Source organism: Artemia franciscana, chromosome 10 (genome assembly GCF_032884065.1).
Source record: "Artemia franciscana chromosome 10, ASM3288406v1, whole genome shotgun sequence".
Taxonomy (NCBI): Eukaryota; Metazoa; Arthropoda; class Branchiopoda; order Anostraca; family Artemiidae; genus Artemia; species Artemia franciscana.
In genome coordinates, this window is record NC_088872.1 from 30005544 (window position 1) to 30031374 (window position 25831).

The window sequence follows — 25831 nt, forward strand, 5'->3', positions numbered from 1 at the left end:
AGTTACATTAATATCCTATCACCGTTCGTAATATACCTTGATTTTCACGTTTTCAAAGAATCCCGGTTTCCCCCTCCAACTCCCCCTAATGATATCGGATCTGGTCGGGACTTAAAATGAGAGTTCTAAAGCACAAGATCCTTCTAAATATCAAATTTCATTAAGATCTGGTCTCCCATTCGTAAGTTACAAATACCTCATTTGTTTAATTTTTCCGAATTGCCCCCCCCCCCCAACTCCACCAAAGAGAGTGGATCTGGTCCGGTTATGTCAGTCACGTATCTTGGACTTGTGGTTATTCTTTCCACCAAGTTTCATCCTGATCTCTCCGCTTCATCGTTTTCCAGAATTTCTGGTTCCCCTCCCACCAATGACACTGTTTCCAGTCGGGATTTAAAATAAGATATCTTTTGAATTACGAGGCCCTTCTAAATATGAATTTTCATTAAGATGCGATCACTCCTTTGTAAGTTAAAAATGCCTAATTTTTTTCTGATTTTTCAGGTAACGAACTGTAGTAAGGAGCGACCAGGCTCAATAGTAAACGAAACTCTAAAGAACGGAATTTTGATGCTAAAAGATACATCAAAAGAATCGTATTTCCATGCTGATTTTAAATATATAAGTTTCATCAAATTTAGTCTTTGTCATCAAAAGTCTTTGTCATCCTGAGAAAATTTGCCTTATTTCGGAAAATAGGGGGAAACATCCCCTAAAAGTCATAGAATATTAACGAATATTAGCGTATCAGAGAACCCTATAGCAAAAATGTCAAGCTCCTATCTACAAAAATGTGGAATTTCGTATTTTGCACCAGAAAACAGATCACGGGTGCTTGTTTATTTGTTTGTTTTTTTTTCTTTTCCCCAGGGGTCATCGTATCGACCAAGTGGTCCTAGAATGTCGCAAGAGGGCTCAATCTAACAGAAATGATAAGTTCTAGTGCCCTTTTAAGTGACCAAAAAAATTGGAGGGCACCTAGGCTCCCTCCCACGCTCATGTTTTTACCAAAGTCAACAGATCAAACTTTTAAGACAGCCATTTTGTTCTGCATAGTCGAAAACCATAATAACTATGTCTTTGGGGATGATTTACTCCCCCACAGTCCCTGGGGGAGGGGCTTCAAGTTACAAACTTTGACCAGGTTTACATACAGTAATGGTTATTGGGAAGTGTACAGACGTTTTCAGGGGAATTTTTGGTCTGGGGTGGGGTTGAGGGGAGGGGCTATGTGGGAGGATCTTTCCTTGGAGGAATATGTCATGGGGGAAGAGACATTCAATGAAAAGGGCGCAGGATTTTCTAGCATTATTATAAAAAAAAACAATGAAAAAATAAACATGAAGAGTTTTTTTCAATTGAAAGTGAGGAGTAGCATTAAAACTTAAAACGAACAGAGACTATTACGCATATGAGGGGTTCTAAAAATACTTTAGCATAAAGAGCGAGGTATTTAGGATGGCTTTTTGCCGGTATGAATTCCCATATGGGTGAATACATTTGAACTTCGGAAAAATCGTTTAGTACAGACCTTACTGGCGTAAGGTACTGTATGGGTACTGTATGAGTTCTCATGTGAGTTGATAACCGTAAGATGATAGAAAACCCTTTAGAAAAAGCATTTTAAATCATTTGGTTTAATCTTTTCCCCGTCAATGGGGTCTCTTTTTCATGAAAGTTTGGGTCGATGTTGAATGGGGTAGTTGTATGAGGATTGCCCAATGAAGTACCATTAATTTGCCTAGTTGCAGCAACAAATGCGTCATTTCGGCTAGTTGCAGCTGAATCAATATACCCCTTTTTTGTGGAGGGTTTGATCCTTAAAAATGCCATCAGACTCACGATGAAATGCTATAATAAGTAATAAGTTCATCCATTTTGAAACCAAATTTCTCAATAGCTAGTGAAAAACTAAGTTTCGGCTTTCTTATCCTAACTATTATATATACGCAAGTATTCTAGTCCGGGGGGTTCCTTTTTCCTAGAAATGTTGTTTTCCAAGAAAGGGAATAACATCTGGCATATGTTGTTGAAAGAACATATTTTTTCATGAATTTTAATTACGGGTGATGTTTATATCTTTGAATAAACAATATATCCTAGCCAAAAACAATTTCTAAGAAAACTATGGGGGTAGTAGTGTTTTTACTAGATAGTGCTGTGCAGGAGGGCATAGCTTAGATCCAAGTTAAAAATCAGCTAGTGTCTAGAGTTTGCCCCTCAAGTCAAACAGTTCGTGGTAACGAACAAGAATCGGATTTTTATGCTGATTTAAAATATATAAATTTCATCAAATTTAGTCTTACTTATCCAAAGTTACGAGCCTGAGAAAATTTGCCTTATTTTGGAAAATAGAGTAAAACACCCCCTAAAAGTCCTAGAATCTTAACGAAAATCACGCCATCGCATTCAGCGTATCAGAGAACCCTACTGTAGAATTTTCAAGCTCCTATCAACAAAAATGTGGAATTTTGTATTTTTCGCCAGAAGACCGATCACGGGTGCGCGCTTATTTGTTTGTTTTTTTGTTTCTTCTCCCCAGGGGTGATCGTATCGACCCAGTGGTCCTAAAATGTTGCGAGAAGACTCATTTTATCGGAAATTAAAATTTCTAGGGCCCTTTTAAAGTGACCAAAAATATTGAAGGGCACCTAAACCCCCTCCCACGCTCACTTTTTTCCCAAAGTCAATGGGTCAAAACTCTGAGATGGCCATTTAGTTCAACATAGTCGAAAAACTTCATAACTATGTCTTTGGGGATGACTTACCCCCTCACAGTCCCCGGGGGAGGGGCTACAAGTTACAAACTTTGACCAGCGTTTATGCATAGTAATGGTTATTGGGAAGTGTACAGATGTTTTCAGGGGAATTTATTTCTTGGATAGGGAGGGTTTGAGGGGAGGGGATTACACGGGAGGATCTTTCCATGGAGGAATTTGTCATGGGAGGAGAGAAATTCCATGAAGGGGGCGCAGGATTTTCTAATATTATTTAAAACAAAAAACAATGAAAAGATAAATATGAAAAAAAAATTCAACTGAAAGTAAGGAGCAGCATTAAAACAAAATGAATAGAAATTATTACGCATATGAGGGGTTCATCTCCTCCTAAATACCTGCTCTTTACTCTAAAGTATTTTAGTAATTTAAACTATTTCTCCTACGGCCTTTGGGGTTCAGGGGTCAGTCTTAAACAATTGGTCCAAAATTTAAGCTTTAGAGTAAAGAGCAAGGTATCAAAACTCCCCTCATATACATAATAAAAACATGCGTATGTAGAAGTTCGGTAGGAAAGTTAATTTGGAAGTTACGTATATTTTTTATTAAGAAAAACGTTCGTAAGAAATTAAAAGTTTTAGTTGCCTTTTTAAGTAACCAAAAGATTAAAGGGCAACTAAGCCTCATCCTCCACTCCTTTTTTCTCAAAATCGTCCGATCAAAACTAACAAAAAGCCATTTAGCCAAAAAAAAATAATGCAAATTTTGTTCTAAGTATTCATTTGCGGAGAGCCAAAATCAAAACATACATTAATTCAAAAATGTTCAGAAATTAAATAAAATAACAACTGAAAGTAAGGAGCGACATTAAAACTTAAAACGAACAGAAATTACTCCGTATATGAAAGGGGCTGTACCCTTCTCAGCGCCCCACTCTTTACGCTAAAGTTTGACTCTTTCTCTCAACTCTACTTTTTAAAACAGTAGAAAACTTTAGCGTAAAGAGCGGGGCGCTGAGGAGGGAACAGCCTTTCATATACGGAGTAAGTTCTGTTCGTTTTAAGTTTTAATGTCGCTCCTTACTTTTAGTTAAAAAAAAACTTGTTTATTTTTATTTAATTAAAATTAGGAAGGCATATGTTTGAATACGAGAAAACACTAGCACAATGAATGTCATTGGCGGGTAAAAATCTATAAAAATTCAAAAATAATGAGAGAATATGTACGTATGCCATATATGTCACAAGAAAAAGTGTTCATCAAACAGTTCGTGGTAACGAACTGTAGTAAGGAGCGATCCGGCTCAATAGTAACCAAAACTCTAAAAAATGGAATTTTGATACCAATACCTACATCAAAAGAATCGCATTTTAATGCTGATTTTAAATATATAAGTTTCATCAAGTTTAGTCTTACCCATCAAAAGTTACGAGCCTGAGAAAATTTGCGTTATTTTAGAAAATAGGTGGAAACGCCCCCTAGAAGTCATAGAATCTTAACGAAAATCACACCATCAGATTCAGCGTATCAGAGAACCCTACTGTAGAAGTTTCAAGCTCCTATCTACAAAAATGTGGAATTTTGTATTTTTTGCCAGAAGGCAGATCACGGATGCGTGTTTATTTGTTTTTTTGTTTTTTTGTTTTTTTGTTGTTTTTTTTTCTTTTTCCCAGGGGTGATCGTATCGACCCAGTTGTCCTAGAATGTTGCAAGAGGGCTCATTCTAACGGAAATGAAAAGTTCTAGTGCCCTTTTTAAGTGACCAAAAAAATTGGAGGGCACCTAGGCCCCCTCCCACGCTAATTATTTTACCAAAGTCAACGGATCAAAATTCTGAGATAGCCATTTTATTCAGCGTAGTCGAAAAACCTTATAAATATGTCTTTAGGGACGAATTACTCCCCCACAGTCCCCATGGGAGGGGCAACAAGTTACAAACTTTGACCAATGCTTTCATATAGTAATGGTTATTGGGAAGTGTACAGGCGTTTTCAGGAGGATTTTTTTGGTTGGGGGAGGGGTTGAGAAGAGGGGGATATGCTGGGGGAACTTTCCATCGATAATTTGTCATGGGGGATGAAAATCTCCATGAAGGGAGCGCAGGATTTACTAGCATTATTTAAAAACACAATGAAAAAATAAATATGAAAAAGTACTTTCAGCTTTAAGTAAGGAACAGCATTAAAACTTAAAACAAACAGAAATTATTACCCATTTGAGGGGCTCACCTCCTCCTAATACTTCGCTCTTTACGTTAAAGTATTTTTAGTAATTTCAACTATTTATTCTACGGCTTTTGTGATTCTGGGGTCATTCTTAATGAATTGGGACAAAATTTAAGCTTTAGTGTAAAGAGCGAGGATCTGACAAGGGGGCGAACCCCCTCATATATGTAATAAAAATATGAGAATACAAAAGTTCTTTACGTAAGCTAATTTATAAGTTACGTAAATCTCTTACTAATAAAAATATTCGTAAAAAATTAAAAGTTCTAGTTGCCTTTTTAATTAACCAAAAAATCGGAGGGCAACTAGGCTTCCTCCCCCGCTCTTTTTTCTCAAAATCATTCGATCAAAATTATGAGAAAGCCATTTAGCCAAAAAAAAAAAAAAATGCAAATTTCGTTTTAATTATTCCTCTGCGGAGAGCCAAAATCAAAACATGCATTGATTCAAAAACGTTCAGAAATTAAATAAAAAAAAACAAGATTTTTTAACTGAAAGTAAGGAGCGACATTAAAACTTAAAACGGACAGAAATTACTTCGTATATGAAAGAGGCTGCTTCCTCATCAACGCCCCGCTCTTTACGCTAAAGTTTTTTACTGTTTTAAAAAGAAGAATTGATAGACAGAGTCAAACTTTAGCGTAAAGAGCGGGGCGTTGATGAGGAAGCAGCCTCTTTCATATACGAAGTAATTTCTGTCCGTTTTAAGTTTTAATGTCGCTCCTTACTTTCAGTTAAAAAACTTGTTTTTTTTTATTTAATAGCAAGAAAATACGACAAGAGGGCTACGCCATTCCGGGAAAGCTAAAGACCCCCCAAAAAGAGATGAGTAAGCCACACCAAAAAGGATTGCCTTGCCTTTCGACATATAATTTGCCATATAAAAAAGTGGTTGTGCTTGCTGAATAGGGATTGCGATGTAGAGCTACTAATGAATATGTACACTTGACTCAAAGAAATAAGCAAACTCCCTTAATAACTCATAAAATAGTGTTTAATATGAATTTTCACTGTGTTTTGCAACAAAATTATAAAAGATACGAAGAAAAATTGAGTTTCAAACATTTTCAAATGAACCCTTTGTAATTTAACATTATTCTTTTCTTTTTCAATTTAATGTATTTTTTTTTTCAATTTTAATCAGCAAAATCCTTTCTTATGTCATGAATATACTCTTTTAAGTACCTAAGTCATTTAAGACATTTCAGCGTCCTTCAAACAAAGCTTTTATAATTTAAAGCTATTTCAATTTATATCGAATTAAAGTACATTCTTTTTAGTTAACCATCAATAGAAGCAATCTAAAATAAGCCCTAAAACTATTTCTACCATATTGCAGTCTAAAAACAGCCCCTCAAATCAATCCTAGCATAGAACAGTTTAAAACGACTATTCAAATCATTTCCCTCATTAAGACTATCTATGCTAATTCTAATTCCTTGTAATATTTATCGCGTATTCAAAAAGTGTAAAAATAAAATGTTTTTGTGTAGTATTGTGTAGTATGTGTAGTAACTACGGCTCCTGTAAAAATCCTTAGTTTCGGTGTGTGGCTCTGATTACTACATACATCTGGTTAGCAAGAAATATCCCTCTGAAGAGCATTTAATTAAGATCTAGATAAAAGTTTTTCGACCATAAGTAGTTTCTTAAAACATTCAGAAATATGTTCCAATTTAAAATAAACCAGTGAAGAATGTCTGGTTGGAGGGAGGAGCCCCTGTTTATAATAACACTCAGAAAACCTATTCCAGTTCAACAGATAGGCAAATTTACTGACCGCTCGGAGTACTGTCTAATCCTTCTGGCACCGTAAAACGTACTGAGACCCCCCAGGGAGGGTGCACTAGGACCATTAGAAACCCGAGAAGGGCGACGGTTGGATCTGCTATTGGAGTCACAGAATAGATTGAACCTTTATAATACTCTCTTTCCCTGCAAAAATGGGGCCCAAGGCCATAGCGGACCAAGGGAGATTGGGGCGATTAAATTGCGAGGTCAACGCATGTTTGACAAGGATTTAACGATGCTTCATCTAGCTGCCAGCTTGATTATTCGGTAAGTGCTCTGTTTTGTTTAACGTCGATGGGTTGGAGGCTCCAACCAATTGCAAAAGTTGGTAAAGATTTCCTTCGAGGACTTTTGCTAAACTATCTGGAAAAGACGACGACTTCGTGTCTCATAAAAATAATCAGTACCACCGCTATGCAGTTGACGCAGGCAAACATTTCCTTCTAACGTATTCTAGCCCTGCAACTAGCCTTTTAAGCTTCGTGCACGAACGACGCGGCCAGCAAGTGCAGGAAAACAGAACAAGATTGAAGTCAATTGTAGATTCAAATATTCTTTTGCATCAACAGAACATTGATGTTGATGGCTACAGAGATGATGGAGAAATGTTGGCACAGAAAGACCCAATGAGAAACGACGGGAACTTTTGATAACCTTTAAGGTGCTATGTAAATAGTGGCAACATCACTTTAAGACAACGTTTGGAAAGTTCAGGCACAAATACTACTTATATAAGCAAAACAACACAGAATGAATTAAGTAAATGTTGTGCCAAATGTATTCTTGAAGAAATTCAACACAGAGTGAATTAAGTGAATGCTGTGTCAAAGAGATTCTTGAAGAAAGTTCTATAGTGTGGTTGTTGGTGAGACAACGGATGTGTCACACGAGTCACACCTAAGCATTGCCCTTCGCAGACACAAGGATTTCGGTATTTTTTTTTTACACCTACACAAAACATATTATTTAGACAGCATTGGAAACTTCGAACAAATTAGTAAAGCGAATGCGCTTGGAAATGTCGTGTTGGATTTTCTTCGATCTCTTGCGCTAGGCTTAGTAAATTGTGTAGGCATAGGCACTGATGGATGTTTTAAGATGGTTCTGTTATTCCAGAGCTGTTATTTCTAAGCCTAGCTCGGTTGCTACTTTAGTTACCTCGCTAGAAAAAAAATTCCTCTCGCTTTCACTCTCCCGACTCTTGATTTCCAGTTACGTAAGAAGGCCCTTAGCATGGCTTGATGCAGACCCAAGGTCCAAGCTCTTCTTTTGAAATAGTTGGCTAAGCAGTAAAATCAGTCCCGATATGCTACTAAGAGTGCAAACTGTTACTATCAGATCGGAGGATGCAGATCGGAGATCGGAGGATGACAGAAGTCATCTTCTGCTTTTGCTGCAGCTGTGTGTCTTGTACAATTGTAATTGTAGCAAACGGCAATACTTATTTGTGACGTGTTTGACACATCCGTGTTTTCATCAACAGCTAAACTATAGAAATTAGCAGAATGAATCTGTGCTAAGAATTTCTTTAAGAATCTCTTTGGCACAACGTTCAATTAATTCATTCTGCGTTGTTTCGCTTGTATAAGTAGTATTTGCGCTTGGGCTTTTCAAATGTTGTTTTAAAGTGATGTCACCGATATTTAAAAGGTACCTTAAAAGTTCTTGAAAGTTTCCTTCGTTTGTCAATGGGTCCTTCTCCACCAATAATTCTTTATCATCTCTACGGTCACTAAAAACAATGTTCTGTCGGCCCATGCCGACAATTGTTTCTGCAATTGACTTCAATCTTGCTCTGTTTTCCTGAATTCTTGGCTGCGTTGTTCGTTTACAATGCTTAAGAGACTAGTTTCAGGGTTATTATATTTATAAGGAATGTCGGCCTATCAACTGAATCACAGTGGTACTGATTATTTTCGTGCGACACCAAGTCGCCGTATATTCCAGTCAGCTTAGTAAAAGGCACGAGGGACTTCTTTGCCAATTTTTCGCAATTGATTAGAACTCCTAACCCATTGGAAGTTAAACAAAACACAATACTTACCGAATAATCCCTTCTTTGACAGTGCTAGCCAATAGAATTCTTCCAAGCGAATACAATTGAAAAATCTCTTTTAGTCCCTAGCCTGCTTCTTGTGAACTGAATAGGGGAGGCTTTAGTTAGATGGCGGAATTCAAGGGTTCTGAAGTAACTGATATTGTGTACGATCATTCAGTTTTTCAATTCTATCGGTACAGCTTTCTATATCATTTACGCAGAAAGTACTTATATTTTCAATTTTTTGTTTTGGGCTAAGCAATTCAATTGAAGCTAAAATTAACCCAAAGTTTCATCATTCGTCACAGAACTAGAATCAATATCAACAGTAGAATTCTCATTTCTATCTTCAGTTAGACATAGGCCGTCCGCTCGCTTAGCTTTCAAACTATAAATTGTTCAAACTCTTCTAGAATCGCGATCGCGATTCGCGACTAACCCTAGAGTGTGTCTGTTGCTGTAGTCATTCCAACAAATATACGTTGTTAATGCAAAAGAAACAGGTTTTGACCCGCATACTTTTTAAGCTTAAACGAATTACGAGAGGACAAGTCACAAAATGCATCATAAGATCGGGTGACACCAAACAGTCTGGAAAATTCCCAAATGGCTTAAGGCAGCCAGAACAAATGCCGTCAAGTCCTTCTCAAATATGCATTGATCCAAGCATTGCTCTCGCAATCAAGTCACAGCAATCTAATTATAGAAATTTTTGCCAGCGCCAGGGAGACGACTGCTCCTCACTCCCTGAGTCCCCTACTGCTTTGAGCCCCTATTTTGCTTCGGAAGTGCCCCAAACCTATTTCTTCTAAATTAAGCTTTTCTTGGTTCAGGTACTTGCCTTGGAAAATCCCCCCGGATAACTCCCCCTGATGGGAAAATCCACAACAAAGAAAATTGAGCAGTCACAGAGAAAGTACAAAGTAGATACTTCAAAATGTCGATCAGACGTCTTAAGCGGTAACAAAAGGACGGCCAAAAAGCCTACCCTTAAATGGTTATTGTTTGTCCCGCATCAAACCGCCAAAAAACCTACTCTTAAAGTGAAGATATCAGAAACAGTTTTGGGACAGGGTCTAGTTGGCTTCTAATAAATTTTGACACATAAAAAAGGAATAGAAGGAATAAAAAGGAAATAGAAGAATAAAAAGGAATTTCGAATCGAATGAGCATCCTCTGAAGTTTCTAGAGCCTCAAGGGGGAGGTTGGGGATGGGGAAGGGGCAGCCCCCCTCCTATACGGAATAAATTCTGCTAATTTTGGGGTTTAATGTTACTCTTTGCTGTCATGATAACAGCGTAGACCAAAATCATTCCCAGAAATCCAGGGGGCTAAATATTAATTTCTACCTCCATCCCCACCCCTTCCTTTGACCTAATTAAATATTTGCCTGAAAGCCCAATGATAGTTAGGACTTCTTTGCATTAAAATGCACCATTTCAGGCTCTGTACCCTCCCTAACAACAATGCATTCAGAGAACCCCGCTGTGGAGGTTTAAAGCTCTCATCTACTAATGTTTGATGCATTTTATACCACAGAAATATCATGGATGCATAATTACTTTCCAAATGTAAAAAAGAACCAGACATAAAAAAAAGCTCTAAAACAGAGAGGTTTGTTGGTTTTCCAATCACTTTCGATTTAAAAAAAAAAAAACTAAAAACACTGGAACTCTCAATTTACAATCAAAATCCAGCCACCATTCCCATAAAAACCTTAAGTCTTAACAATGGGTAGCTTGCATATCTCACAGCCCATGCCCAAGCAGTTGAAAGGGAGTTGTCAAACCCGGAAGCATAGTTACTGGACCTTTTGACTATTGTGAACAAAAAATACTATCTCAATATTTTGATCGGGCACGTTTGGGGAAAAACGGTATGGGTGGTGGCTTGTTGCCCTCCAATCACTTCTGACACTTAAAAAGGGCACCAGAATTTTTACTTTGCATGAGAATGAGCCCCTTTTGAAGTTTTTACGACCACTCCTTTCATACGAAAGGCCTCTGGGGAACAAAAAATAGTCTTACACTGAACCCTAATAGCTCTTTACTACAGCCAACGCTACACCATGGCCTCTGACTTAAACAGGTGAGAAGAAAATTTTATTCCCTTCTAACATACATCCAAAATAATCCAGGGGGATTATCCGTGGTATTTTCGACGGGGGGTGGGGATTTTCCTCGAGTGTAGATTTTCCAGGGGAAATTTTACGAAAGAGATGGGAATTTTCAAGAAGAAAATTTTTCAGGGTGTTGTGGGGAAACGCCAAGACCAGGCTCTAATTTTCTAGCAGGTGAGGGATGAAAATTTTTCCGGCCAATTTCTACGTCCCCTCCCCTAACTGCCCCATACCCCTTTCCAGACTTTTTGGCCTCCCTTTGTCTGTACTTCATTTTCTTTAACTTTAACTTTTGACCTTTAATTTTTTTTTACTCAGAAAATTGTCCAGTTTTTTTCCCGTCTTGAAATGACATCTAACATACTTAAAACAAAACAATTCACTTGTGACACTTTCGAATTACGAAACGAAGATTATTTAGGTATTTAGAATTTTTGAGACTCAGAATTTCTAGGCTATTAGCAGCTGGTTCAGTCAAGTGATTTCCTTTTAGAAGGGTTTCACATGATAAGAGGTTGTGATATTGATAAAAATTTAACCAAGTATTTCCAAATCTTGTGTGATATTACCAAAATCTTGTGTGATATTATCAATTATCTTGAGGATTCAAAGCATTCATTTTGTTTTAATGATGATATTCTATATGTCGTTAGTTCAATAAAAATATTTCATGCATTACTTTGTTATGCTTCTATTATTTTTAGGGTACGGTAGCAAGAGAGAGAAAGAGAGAGAGAGAGAGAGAGAGAGAGAGAGAGAGAGAGAGAGAGAGAGAGAGAGAGAGAGAGAGAGAGAGAGAGAGAGAGAGAGGGAGTCGGAGTGAGAGTGAGAAAGAGAGAGAGAGAGAGAGATCGAAGGTCCCAGGTAAAAGCAATGATGTTATACTAGGAGATTTTAACACCTAGGTCGGTAGAAATAGGGATAGATGGTATCCTAGCCATGGTAAATTTGATGTAGGAAAAGAAAACAGTAATGGCTACAGTATTTTGAAGTTTTGTAGGTATAACAATCTAGTTATAATCAATACGGTATTAAAATGACCCACAAGTTGACATGGTCTTCACGTGATGGTAAAACAGCAAACCTTATTGATTATGTTATAGTAAACCGGAGACTGGCAGAATCAATACAAGATACTAGGGTATATAGGACTGCTGTTATTGATGCTAAAAGTAAGGATAACCATCTAGTAGTGTTTAAGGTTAATTTAAAGCTGAAATCTCGAAAGGGTAACTATCTCCCGGGAAGTTATGATGTTGGTAGACTCCAGGACAAGAATTTGAGAGAAATTTTCCAGGAACAGCTTTGACAGAATTTTGAGAATTTCGACATCAATAGATGCATCAAAAGAATTGGATCTTAATGCCGATTTTAAATATATAAGTTTCATTGAGTTTAATTCGATCCATCAAAAAATTCGAGCCTGATAAAAATTTGCCTTATTTTCAAAAAAGGGTGAAATACCCCCTAAAAGTAATAGAATTTTGATGAAAGTCATACCATCAGATTCAGCATATCAGAGAATTCTATTGTATAGGTTTAAACCTCCTATCTGCAAAAATATGGAATTTTGTATTGTTGCCAGAAGAAACACCACGAATGCGTGTTTATTTGTTTTTTTTCTCCAAGGGATGATTGTATCAACCCAGTGGTTCTAGATGTTCGCGAAAGGGCTCATTCAAACGAAAATTAAAAGTTCTAGTGCTCTTTCTAATTGGCTAGAAAAATCGGAGGGCAACTAGGAGATAGCCAATTTCTCCTTTCTCAAAATTGCTATCAATCGCTATCTCAAAAATTTTGAGATAGCCATTTTGTTCAGCATAGGCGAAATATCTGATAACTAACGTCTTTTAGGACGACTTAGTCTCCCAGAGTCGCCGGGGGAAAGGCTACAAGTTAAGAACTTTGCCAATTGTTTACATATAGTATTAGTTATTGGTAAGTATACATACGTTTTCAGGGAGGTTTTATGGTGGGGATATGGGGATTTGGTTACTTGGGAGGATCTATTCATTACAAATTTTTCATGGGGGAGGAGAATTTTCATAAAGGGGCGCTGGATTTTCCAGTGTTATTTAAAACACAGTCAGAAATAAAAAAAGAAGTTGTTTTAAACTGAAAGTAAGGAGTAACATTAAAACTTAAAACAAACAGAAATTATTACGTATATGAGGAGGTTTGTCCGATCGTCAATACCTCGCTCTTTACGCTAAAGTTTTTGCCAAAGATTGCCCTTTTCGGCCAACCGTCCAGGGCCAAACGGAAAGCAGGTTGTCCCTGTCTTTGGTGGGAGAACGTCATAGAGAAATATTTAAAGGAAATGGGAACTTCCTGGGAGGTTGTAAAGAGGTGGGCTTTGAATAGATTGGGATGGAAGAGGAGCTTGCGCAGCTGTGTTGGCCGCGGGCGGTTTAGTGCTGCGGTGATTTGTTAGTAGTAGTAGTAGTTGTTGTATAATACATATATATATATATATATATATATATATATATATATATATATATATATATATATATATATATATATATATATATATATATATATATATATATATATATATATATATATATATATATATGTATATATATATATATATATATATATATATATATATATATATATATATATATATATTATATATATATATATTATATATATATATATATATATATATATATATATATATATATATATATATATATATATATATATATATATATATATATATATATATATATATATATATATATATATATATATATATATATATATATATATATATATATATATATATATATACTAGCTGTTGGGGTGGCGCTTCGCGCCACCCCAACACCTAGTTGGTGGGGGCGCTTCGCGCCCCCCCCCCAAGCCCCCCCGCGCGCGTAAGTCGTTACGCGCCATAATAGTTACGCGCCATTGTAGTTGTGTCCCTATGTCCCACCTGTGAATATAGATAGATATATATATATATATATATATATATATATATATATATATATATATATATATATATATATATATATATATATATATGGTTTTAACTACGTAAAACTTGCGAATATACAACATTCTTTGCTGTCCCATTGTCTTTGCATATAAATAGATTGTCAGGTTTACCGACTCTTGAACATGCAACATATAATGGTCCATGGGAAAACAATCTGTATTCAGATCTATACCTCATGATTCTAATGATTGCCCTTGAGCTTTGTTGATGGTGATTGCTAATCGACCATTCCCTGTCCCAGTGTCCCGGTCGTCATTTACATCCCCCTGTTTCCCCCGGTGTCCCCGTTGTAGTTGTGTCCCTGTGTCCCGGTCGTCATTTATATTCCCTGTGTCCCGGTCGTCATTTGTATCCCGGTGTCCCGGTCTGTATATACATTCGTTTTTTAGTTTTGTTTTTCTCCTTTATTTTTTTCCTTTTTTTTTTCTTTTTTAGCTTATTTAGATTTTTAGATTTTTTAGTTTTTTTATTAGTTTTTAGTTTTTTTTTCTTTTTAGTTTTTTTGTCCCGGTCGTCATTTATATCCCCCTGTTTCCCCCGGTGTCCCCGTTGTAGTTGTGTCCCTGTGTCCCGGTCGTCATTTATATTCCCTGTGTCCCGGTCGTCATTTGTATCCCGGTGTACCGGTCTGTATATACATTCGTTTTTTAGTTTTGTTTTTCTCCTTTATTTTTTTCCTTTTTTTTTCTTTTTTAGTTTATTTAGATTTTTAGATTTTTTATTTTTTTTATTAGTTTTTAGTTTTTTTTTCTTTTTAGTTTTTTTGTAGTTTTTACCTTCTTTTTAGTTTTGTTAATTTTTTTTTTTACTTATGTCCTGGTCGTCATTTATACTCCCTGTGTCCCGGTGCTTTGTTGATTGCTAATCGAACATTCCTTTTGTCCTGGTCGCTTTCTCTTTGAGTGTCGTCATTTATTTTTTTCTTTTTTAGTTCTTTTAGTTTTTACCTTTTTTAGTTTTTTTTAGTTTTTTAGATGAAAATTTTTTTTAGTTTTTTCCTTTTTTTCTTTTTAGTTTTTTATTGGTTTTTACCTTTATGTTAGCTTATTTTTCAGTTTTTTCCTTTTTTTTATTTTTTTTTTATTTTTTATTTAGTTTTTACCTTTTTTAGTTTTTTTTAGTTTTTTAGATGAAAATTTTTTTTAGTTTTTTCCTTTTTTTCTTTTTAGTTTTTTATTGGTTTTTACCTTTATGTTAGCTTATTTTTCAGTTTTTTCCTTTTTTTTTATTTTTTTTTTATTTTTTATTTTTTTTAGTTTTTTACCTTTTTTAGTTTTTTTTTAGTTTTTTTAGTTTTTTTAGTTTTTTAGCTTTTTTACTTTTTTTATTAGTTTTTAGTTTTTTTGTAGTTTTTGCCTTTTTTTAGTTTTTTCAGTTTTTTTTTAGTTTTTTATTGGTTTTTACCTTTATTTTAGCTTATTTTTCAGTTTTTTCCTTTTTTTTAGTTTTTTTTAGTTTTTAGTTTTTTTAGTTTTTTACCTTTTTTTAGTTTTTTTAGTTTTTTTAAGTTTTTTAGCTTTTTTATTAGTTTTTAGTTTTTTTGTAGTTTTTGCCTTTTTTTTAGTTTTTTTAGTTTTTTAGCTTTTTTATTAGTTTTTAGTTTTTTTTGTAGTTTTTGCCTTTTTTTAGTTTTTTTAGTTTTTTAGCTTTTTTATTTTTTTTATTAGTTTTTAGTTTTTTTTGTAGTTTTTGCCTTTTTTTAGTTTTTTCAGTTTTGACGTCACCTGATCCAGTTTTTTCAGGTGACGTCACCTGATCCACGATCCACAGATCCACAGACAACTTATTTTTATATATATAGATAGTTTTTTTTTTTTACTTATGTCCTGGTCGTCATTTATACTCCCTGTGTCCCGGTGCTTTGTTGATTGCTAATCGAACATTCCTTTTGTCCTGGTCGCTTTCTCTTTGAGTTTCGTCATTTATTTTTTTCTTTTTTAGTTCTTTTAGTTTTTACCTTTTTTAGTATTTTTTAGTTTTTTAGATGAAAATTTTTTTTAGTTTTTTCCTTTTTTTCTTTTTAGTTTTTTATTGGTTTTTATCTTTATTTTAGCTTATTTTTCAGTTTTTTCCTTTTTTTTAGTTTTTTTTTATTTTTTTTAGTTTTTTACCTTTTTTTAGTTTTTTTAGTTTTTTTAGTTTTTTAGCTTTTTTACTTTTTTTATTAGTTTTTAGTTTTTTTTGTAGTTTTTGCCTTTTTTTAGTTTTTTCAGTTTTTTTTTTTAGTTTTTTATTGGTTTTTACCTTTATTTTAGCTTATTTTTCAGTTTTTTCCTTTTTTTAGTTTTTTTTAGTTTTTAGTTTTTTTAGTTTTTTACCTTTTTTTAGTTTTTTTAGTTTTTTTAGTTTTTTAGCTTTTTTATTTTTTTTATTAGTTTTTAGTTTTTTTTGTAGTTTTTGCCTTTTTTTAGTTTTTTTAGTTTTTTAGCTTTTTTATTAGTTTTTAGTTTTTTTTGTAGTTTTTGCCTTTTTTTAGTTTTTTTAGTTTTTTAGCTTTTTTATTTTTTTTATTAGTTTTTAGTTTTTTTTGTAGTTTTTGCCTTTTTTTAGTTTTTTCAGTTTTGACGTCACCTGATCCAGTTTTTTCAGGTGACGTCACCTGATCCATCCATCCACAGACAGACAGACAACTTATTTTTATATATATAGATATATATATATATATATATATATATATATATATATATATATATATATATATATATATATATATATATATATATATATATATATATATATATATATATATATATATATATGTAGATAGATAGATATTGTCAGCTTGGAGCTAGATTATCTTTATACTCACCGCGGAGCTCGTTTCTCTATTTTTGTTTACGACACGAATTGAAAAACTCAAACTATCCCCAATATGTCTGTTAACCAAAGGTATCAGCTCTGAAATAAAGAAAAAATATAAGTAGCAGAACAAACATATCAGCACCTGCTGGTGGTTGTTAATTTTTTATATATTACTTTCTTAATCTATTTATCCAAGCTTCCTTTTCTGTCATTACTTTTTCCTTAATTCATAGTGAAAGTCGGGACTAATTTAAGCTCTTTATTTGTACAAAATTGGTAATTTTAAAAGTTTAAAACTTTTTTTTTTAATATTTCAACTGATGGTGTTTATTTTAGCATGGCTCAAAACGGTAAATATATCGAAGCAAGATGGGTCTAGCACCTTGCTAAATAAAATTATTTTACGAGTAGAATGATTTTTAGTAGTCTTACGCCAATATATTTATAAAGCAGACTAGCTTCCTCAAAAAGTAAAATTGTATTGAAACTTTTCGAAAACCTTCTTTGGAAGAGCAGAAGTGAAACTGTCTTCTATTTAATTTTAAAATGACGCAGCTACACGGTTTCCTTATCCTTTTAGTCAAAAAGTTAAGAAGTGATATTGCTACCTGGAAATTTCCACACGTGCATGGGATACTGTATATTTCACTACTTTTTCCAAATGGATTATTGTTTGTTCTCATTCGGAAGAATAAACGTACGTAAACTAGCCTAACCAGGAACAAGGGAAATTGTCTAAAATCATATGAACTGTTACTGTCGGTCATCGTTGGACTGTCTGAGACTCACCTTCCCTCAAAAAGGAATAGAAACAGTAAATGATAGTATCCTCGTCATGTCTCGAGGAAGTGACAGAGCTAATTGCCGTGGTGTCGGTTTCCTACTGTCTAAGTGAGCCAAAGTGTATCTCCTTCCTTTCCAAACCGGTCTTAAACCAAAAAATAAATAAATAAATAATACGCTGCCCCCACGCCACTCTTTACTTAGGCAGCGCTATAAGCAATGAAGTTGGTTCTACTAGAGCTTGTAATAGTTTTTGGAAATTAAACATTGTCTTACCCAAAATTTCCTAGTAATTGTATTTTTTAATTGAAGATGTTAGGAGGATGGACCGGAGATTTCTAAAAAAAAGTCTCTGGACTGGAAGTTCTTAAAGGAAGAATATCCAGAGAAGGAATTTTCCTATCCTCTTCTAATTCTACATTAAACTTTAAATCCCCTCCCGCCAAAAACATATAAAGAAATTCCGAAATCTTATTTAATTCTTCCTCCCCATAGTTCTTTACGGAGATTATGTCATCCATATGACGTCCCCAGAAAATGTGTTTTAAGACATACAAATCTAACGCAAATGTTTCAATATTTTCCACAGAAATATTAGGAGGGACTTAAAGTTTAGTGTACAATTAGGAAAGGATGGGAAACTTCCTTTTCTGGATGTTCTTCTTTTAAAGAATGAAAATAGTTTGGGATTTAAGATTTACAGAAAACCGACTAATAGCAATAAATGTTTGTCTTTTTGAGGAGAAGTCGTCTTTTCTGAAAAAAATACAATTGAGTAATCAGTATCCCGATTGGTTAACTGACCGGACCTTTTGAAAAAGAAGAAATAGTTTCTAGAAATTTCTAAAGAAGTTTTGTAGACAACTAAAGAGAAGGATATCTTTTGTTCTTTGTTTTACATGCCAGAAGTAAGTGAAAAACTAAAAAAAATCGCCAAGGTAATGATTTAACGGTAGCTTTAAAGACTAGTAATGCTTTGGGTAGTTTTCTAAATTCTGGGAAGGATCAAACTTCATTGGGGCAACAAAGTGGGGTCTATCAGATCCCATGTACTCGCGGAAGCTCATATGTGGGATGTGCTAACCAGAATTTTGAACTGAGGTTGCTATAAAATTAGGACTCTATTTCGTCGGCTTTAAAACAAAATTTCAAACCTAAAGATTTTACATCAGCTCTATTGGAACATATCTTTAATTTTTCGGACCATTTTATCTAGTTTGAAACTGTCTCTATGATTTCTAGGGACCAAGGCTTAAATAAAATTTCCGGGAAAATATTGAAACTAAGAAAAGTTTATTCAAGAACATGGCTTTAAATAGAGGCACAAATGATTTTGGCTTGAACGTTATTTACGGTAATTTATCGAAGTGAGATAAAGTAAGGTTCGTTTCACACAAGGGGTTTAGCCTTTGTCCCATTGTTAGTTCAAATAAAACTAACGAAGCGGAATCTGGAAGGTCAAGGAGATTTGCTTCGAATATTGTATTTAAAAATAAGGGCATTAAAATATATAATTATGTTATTTTGTATATACATATATCATTGGTATTAATTGTTTTATTTTAGTATTGCTGCTGACGAGGGTCACTGTACATTTGAACAAAACATACAGCATTTCTTGTAAATTATCACTCTCTAATAAAAGGATTTGTTCCTATGGTTTAATGTGATATTTTAATTTGTTTTGTCCATGGTAATTTTACTTAAAATGACCAGCTCAAAAGAGGATTTTTTTTCTAGTTTTTGAATTCAGTAAGACTTGTAAGGTAACAATGTTTGGATAAAATCTATGATTAAGAATAAACTTTGATCGTATCGGAACAGCCTCATGTCCTCCTTTAAACTGAAATAGAAACTTGTAGAATACGGTACAAATTAAATCTGGAAGATTTCTTCAAAAGGTGTTTTAAAGAGATCTTTCACTCTGGCTGAAAAGATAAGCCTAAAAATAAATAGCCTAAAATGCCAAAAGCCTAAAAAGATAAACCATAAGCCTAGAAAGAGAAACCTATGAAAAATAAGCGATAAAAAGGAGGTGATTTTGGTTCCACTTCCAGATAATCCAGCTTCAAGTGAAATAGTAGAAGATAATTGACGTCAATTTTACAGTGCCAAGATACACAGAAACAAAACCAAAAAAGATCCTTTTATTTTTATCTTTGATCCGCAGACTTATCAATTGCTGCTCATAGGCCTCTGAGAAGATCATGGACCGTAGTCTGATAGACTCACACCAGAGGAATATTTATCAACCTCTAACTCGTTCAAAAAAAAAGAAACACTTATTTGTGTCTTATATAACAAAAATTGTAAAAAAATTAATGACTAGTGAAGCCAAAAAACCTAAAATTTGTTTCAATAAGTTATCTTGGCGAGTTTATTTTAGACTGAACAATCATGAGGATTGCCTGTGATGGTTTTATGGAAATATCCTAGAGGTTCCCTGACTACATTAATTTCGTTCCTACCGCCCATTCATTTTGACCATTATTTATGACCAAGAGCAACCGTTAATGAAGGCCCCTAGCCATATTTCAATTTTGAGTTGCAGTAGAAAAAGGATGTCGTAGAAGTGCATGAATGTAATGTAAATTTGGCTAGTTTGGTAGATAATAAGCCGATTTCACATAATCCGTTGCCTAGGTTTGTTTACCGTGTAAAAACTTCTTCCCCACGATTTTTCAATTGGATCTCCATGAATGATAATTTAATTTAGGGAAGGAAGTCTAACCTTTGGACATGCAGTGATCAAAAGACTTTCGGAGATTTGATTGTTGGAAGCCAAAGATAGAAATCTGAAGGAGCAAATAGAAACTGAACTGGAGTTTAATAACAAGCATTTGTGTTGCTTTCCGAGAAGTGAGTATCAATTGTAATTGAATAAATACATCTTTTTTCAAATTAAAGTAAAGAACGACACTAAAACTTGAAATGAACAGATTATTCTGTGTATGAGGGGACTGCCCCCTCCCAGTCCCAATATTTACGCTAAGGTTTCATAGTGCTATGCTGAAAGCATTTGTGAGTGCACATGTGCTTGAACAGCTCTTCGTGAAGCATTGGGGAAGTCAATCTTTGGCATAAAAAAGGAGGGCTGAGGAAGGGAATCACCTCATAGACAGAATATTCTCTACTTATTTCAATATTTAACGTCGATCTTTAAATTGAAAAAAACTCACTTTTATGTAATTATTATTCATTTCCGATAACATAGATGTGAGGTGAGACACCGCAGCCACAAATCCAACTCCTTAAATCAAAGTTTAACTTATCCAGAATAATGCAAAAGAACAAAGTTAGGATGATTTACTAAATGCTTTCCAAAGAAATTGTCTGCAGGGTGTTCTGGGTACCAGAATGACTGACCGTATCTCAAATAGTAGGCTGTACGAAAAGTGTAGTTCAATCTTGTTTTGTAGGGCTATAATTAGAGAAAGGTTCAGATGGCTAGGGCAAGTTCTTCAGGTGAAGGATGACAGACTGCCAAAGATTGTCCTTTCTGACCATCTGTCTAGAACAAACGAAAATCAGGTTGTCCCCAGTTGGGGTGGGAGGATGTCATATCCTCCTAAGGTAAATAGTCATTGAACTTTAGGGATGATCGATATTTTTAGGTTAAGCAATAAAACGTTGAAGGGTCCCGATGACTTGTCACTTTCATTTTGACGTGTTCTGATTCTCGATGTCGCTTGTAATTCCCGCTGTCACCTACCTTTTAACCGTATATTTCATTGTTCCTGCAGTGGCATATCTTTTACAAGCAGATTTTTTTGTTCTTAACTTTCATTTTTAATCTGTTTTGCTCCTTGCTGTCGCATATATGGTAACCTCATATTTCTTTACTATTTTATTTTATTGTTGACTCGTTTGCTGTCGCATATATGGTAACCTCATATTTCTTTACTATTTTATTTTATTGTTGACTCGTTTTAATTCTTGGCGTCGCTTGTCTTCTAGCCAGACATGTTTTCTTCTCCAATTTTGTTTTTGACTCGTTATAATTGTGGTTGACGCAAGTATTCTAACTGTATATTTCTTTGTTCTTCATTTTTGCTTATCATTACTTCAGACAGTTTTTAGTACCTTCTACTCCAGCTACACGGATTGTTCTTGTCGCATTTGAGGGTTTAGGTTGCTGTTTTGCACTCTAGGCATTATGAAACTGCTTAAAACGCCTTTTGTTAATCGACTTAGTACACTTGGTATTTCATATTTAACTATGTTCCTTTTGTAATGTTGCATGTGTCATAAATATAAAAAGGATACGATCACTCCCGGGGGGGATGATGCAATTTATTCTTTTTAAAATGTAATCGTAAATATGACGTGACTAATATGATTTTTTCCAACATTAAAGCTCTAAACAAATTTTCTTAAGCTCATTATCTATGTAGATCGTGTTTGCAGGCCATAGAAATCACAAGATCACAATTTTCTAGAATATTTTTGATCCGTTCTTATTCTCGCTGTCACTTGCAATTCTTACTGCAACTTGTCTTCTAATCACATATTTTTTTCTTCTTCACTTTCATTTTTAACTTTTTCTGCTCCTCGTTGTCGTATGCCTTGTAACTACATATTTCTTGGTTCTTAATTTTGTTTTTGACTCATTTTATTCTCGCTATTGCTTATGTTCTAACCGGATATTTCTTTGTTCATTAATTTCAATTTTGACTCGTTGTAATTTTCGTTGCCGAATGTATTCTAACTATATATTTCTTTGTTCTGTATTTTCGTTTACGACTACTTTGAACATTTTTTCAATGACGTTACTTTAATTGCTCGGATTTGTTTTATCACATTTGATGGTCTAAACCATTCATTTATTCTCTAGGCATTATAACAGCTGTAAAACGTCTTTTCCAAAAAGATTCATTACACCCGATATTATATAACGATACTAAAAATGATACAACCACTTGTAAGGCAAACATGACGTATGTATGCTCTTAAAAGGTGCTCATAAATATGGCATCACTCACCAAAATCTTTTTTTTACCAGAACTAAGGCTCTTAACAAATTTCCTCAAACTCGTGACCTATATAGATCGTTGTTTTTAAGCCAGAAAATCCCAGGATGTCAATTTTCAAAAAAAAAATGGAGCCATTTTCTAGGAAAAAACACCCCATAAGAGAATCCATTAACTAGGACATTAATATATTTTGTGCTCATATGCCATAGTACATAGTCGTTTCAGTTTATTAGACAAATAACCGTTCTTTTTCATGGACTGATCTTAATAACGGTTCTTTTTCATGGACTGATCAAACAGTTCGTGGTAACGAACTGTAGTAAGGAGCGACCCGGCTCAATAGTAACCAAAACTCTAAAAAATGGAATTTTGATACCAATAGCTATATCAAAAGAATCGCATTTTAATGCTGGTTTTAAATATATAAGTTTCATCAAGAGTCTTTCATCTTTAGTCTTACCCATCAAAAGTTACGAGCCTGAGAAATTGCGTTATTTTAGAAAATAGGGGGAAACACCCCCTAAAAGTCATAGAATCTTAACGAAAATCACACCATCAGATTCAACGTATCAGAAAACCCTATTGAAGAAGTTTCGAGCTCCTATCTACAAAAATGTGGAATTTTGCATTTTTTGCCAGAAGGCAGATCCCGGATGCGTGTTTATTTGTTTTTTTGTTTTTTTTTCCCAGGGGTGATCGTATCGACCCAGTTGTCCTAGAATGTTGCAAGAGGGCTCATTCTAACGGAAATGAAAAGTTCTAGTGTCCTTTTTAAGTGACCAAAAAAATTGGAGGGCACCTAGGCCCCCTCCCACGCTAATTATTTTCCCAAAGTCAACGGATCAAAATTCTGAGATAGCCATTTTATTCAGCGTAGTCGAAAAACCTTATAACTATGTCTTTGGGGACGACGTACTCCCCCAAAGTCCCCGTGGGAGGGGCAACAAGTTACAAACTTTGACCTGTGCTTACATATAGTAATGGTTATTGGGAAGTATACAGGCGTTTTCAGGAGGATTTTTTTGGTTGGGGGGAGGGGTTGAGAAGAGGGGGATATGCTGGGGGAACTTTCCATCGAGAATTTGTCATGGGAGAAGAAAACTTCCATGAAGGGAGAGCAGGATTTACTGGCATTATTTAAAAAAAAATTAAAAAATAAATGTGAAAAAGCTTTTTCAGCTGGAAGTAAGGAACAGCAATAAAACTTAAAACAAACAGAAATTATTACCCATATAAGGGGCTCACCTCCTTATGATACCTAGCTCTTTACGCTAAAGTATTTTTAGTAATTTCAACTATTTATTCTACGGCTTTTGTGATTCAGGGGTCATTCTTAATGAATTGGGATAAAATTTAAGCTTTAGTGTAAAGAGCGAGGTACTGACGATGGGGCGAATCCCCTCATATATGTAATAAAAACATGAGAATACAAAAGTTCTTTACGTAAGCTAATTTATAAGTTACGTAAATCTTTTACCAATAAAAAGATTCGTAAAAAATTAAAAGTTCTAGTTGCCTTTTTAATTAACCAAAAAATCGGAGGGCAACTAGGCTTCGCCCCCGCTCTTTTTTTCTCAAAATCATTCGATCAAAATTATGAGAAAGCCATTTAGCCCCCCCCCCCAAAAAAATATACAAATTTCGTTTTGATTATTCCTCTGCGGAGAGCCAAAATCAAAACATGCATTCATTCAAAAACGTTCAGAAATTAAATAAAAAAAACAGATTTTTTTTAACTGAAAGTAAGGAGCGACATTAAAACTTAAAACGCATAGAAATTACTTCGTATATAAAAGAGGCTGCTTCCTCATCAACGCCCCGCTCTTTACGCTAAAGTTTTTTACTGTTTTAAAAAGAAGAATTGAGAGAAAGAGTCAAACTTTAGCGTAAAGAGCGGGGCGTTGATGAGGAAGCAGCCTCTTTCATATACGAAGTAATTTCTGTGCGTTTTAAGTTTTAATGTCGCTCCTTACTTTCAGTTAAAAAAACTCTGTTTTTTTTATTTAATTTTATGTCAAGGGACGATCCGTATACTGCACAGCAGCATTGCTTCTGAGACACGGAGGACAGATCAATATCCTTCCAATACTTCTCAGAATATTTGTTCGGCAATACTTTGTCCATATTCGTGCCAAAATTCAAGAATGCGGCAATCCCCTGAGGTGTGATCTCCTTTGCTGCTCAAAAAGGTACTAGATCTCTAAATGCCCATTCGTACCCATTCGTCAACAATCTATAACTAAGGATTATGGATGGTCACATGCGCGATCATCCTTCTCTAAAGAATAAAAACTTCATCTTGTGTCAAGAGTTGCTTTAGGGTTCTCAAAAATATTCAATTTCATTGCAAAATCTTTATAAAGATTGCATCTATTTTTAGAAAAGTTGAATTTTTAGGATTATGCAGAGTTAAATATGATAATAGCTTTCGATGAGCAATTCTAAAATTAAAATGTGGGCCTCTTATAACGTATTCTGCTGTTGCATATATTTCAAGTATAGGCCCCTGCACTTGGCACGCGGCAGGCTTCTATGTATGGATTCTTATTGTCACTTGTCTCCTAACTGCAGATAATTTTAGCCTTTTTTATGTTATGACGTCACAACAGGTTCGATAGAGCCACCCTGTAAAAAATACGAATTCTTTCTTAAAGTTTCGACCTATTTAGATCGTTTTTGTGGTCAGAAATGCACATTTGCTGGTTTTAAGAAGAAAAAACAATCTAGCCGGTTTTGAGGCCTGGCCCCGGCATGGCTATGCGACAGGCTTGTATATTTTGATTCTCATTATCACTTATCTTGTAACTGCAGGCAATGTGAGCCTCTTCTTCATGGAATGGCGTCGTCGTAGGTTCCAGACAACCACTACGGGAGAAATACAAATTCTTCCTTAAAGTTCTGACCTTTTTAGACCCTTTTAGTGGCCAGAAATGTCAATATAACAGTTGAGAAAAAAAGAACTATGTAGCCGATTTCGAAGCCGGGCTCCGGCACTCGGCATGTTGCTACTCTTTTCTCGGGAAAGTGGAGGGCTCTCCTGGGAACACATAGAACGTTAAAAGGTCCAAATAACTTGTAATAAACGGTTCCATTGCCATTACGATTCCTTCATTTAACGTATATGTACAGTTTTGTGGAAAAGTCAAATTAGTTGAATAGATCAAGGCAGCACCGTGGATGAAAGTTTCCCTCTTGATCAGAGGTTTGTGGGTTCAATACAGCCTGTGGAAAGGGGTAGACTCTTCTTTAGTTTCTTCTTTACATGTTGTCTATCAGCTACGGTATCACTTCTTCTTTTGCTGTTGACTGAACATTTCTTCGTATCCTTTTTTTCAAACCAAATATTCATCTGAATAATTTTGAAAAGCAGCTA

The 25831-nt window shown here is 34.7% G+C and overlaps 1 protein-coding gene and 1 long non-coding RNA gene across 4 annotated transcripts in view; one reads left to right on the forward strand and one right to left on the reverse strand.

Moving 5' to 3' along the window:
- The window catches only part of LOC136032049 (uncharacterized), a 169433-nt gene that overhangs the window by 71293 nt on the left and 72309 nt on the right, over positions 1 to 25831 (reverse strand). For all 3 annotated transcript variants that reach the window (XM_065712152.1, XM_065712151.1, XM_065712153.1), the window contains one exon: positions 16710 to 16798. In XM_065712152.1, coding sequence (XP_065568224.1) covers positions 16710 to 16798 — 89 coding nt within the window. The remainder of the gene's footprint in view (positions 1 to 16709; positions 16799 to 25831) is intronic.
- The window catches only part of LOC136032050 (uncharacterized), a 78952-nt gene continuing 73373 nt past the window's right edge, over positions 20253 to 25831 (forward strand). The window contains exon 1 of the long non-coding RNA XR_010618630.1: positions 20253 to 20344. This is a non-coding gene — a long non-coding RNA (uncharacterized LOC136032050). The remainder of the gene's footprint in view (positions 20345 to 25831) is intronic.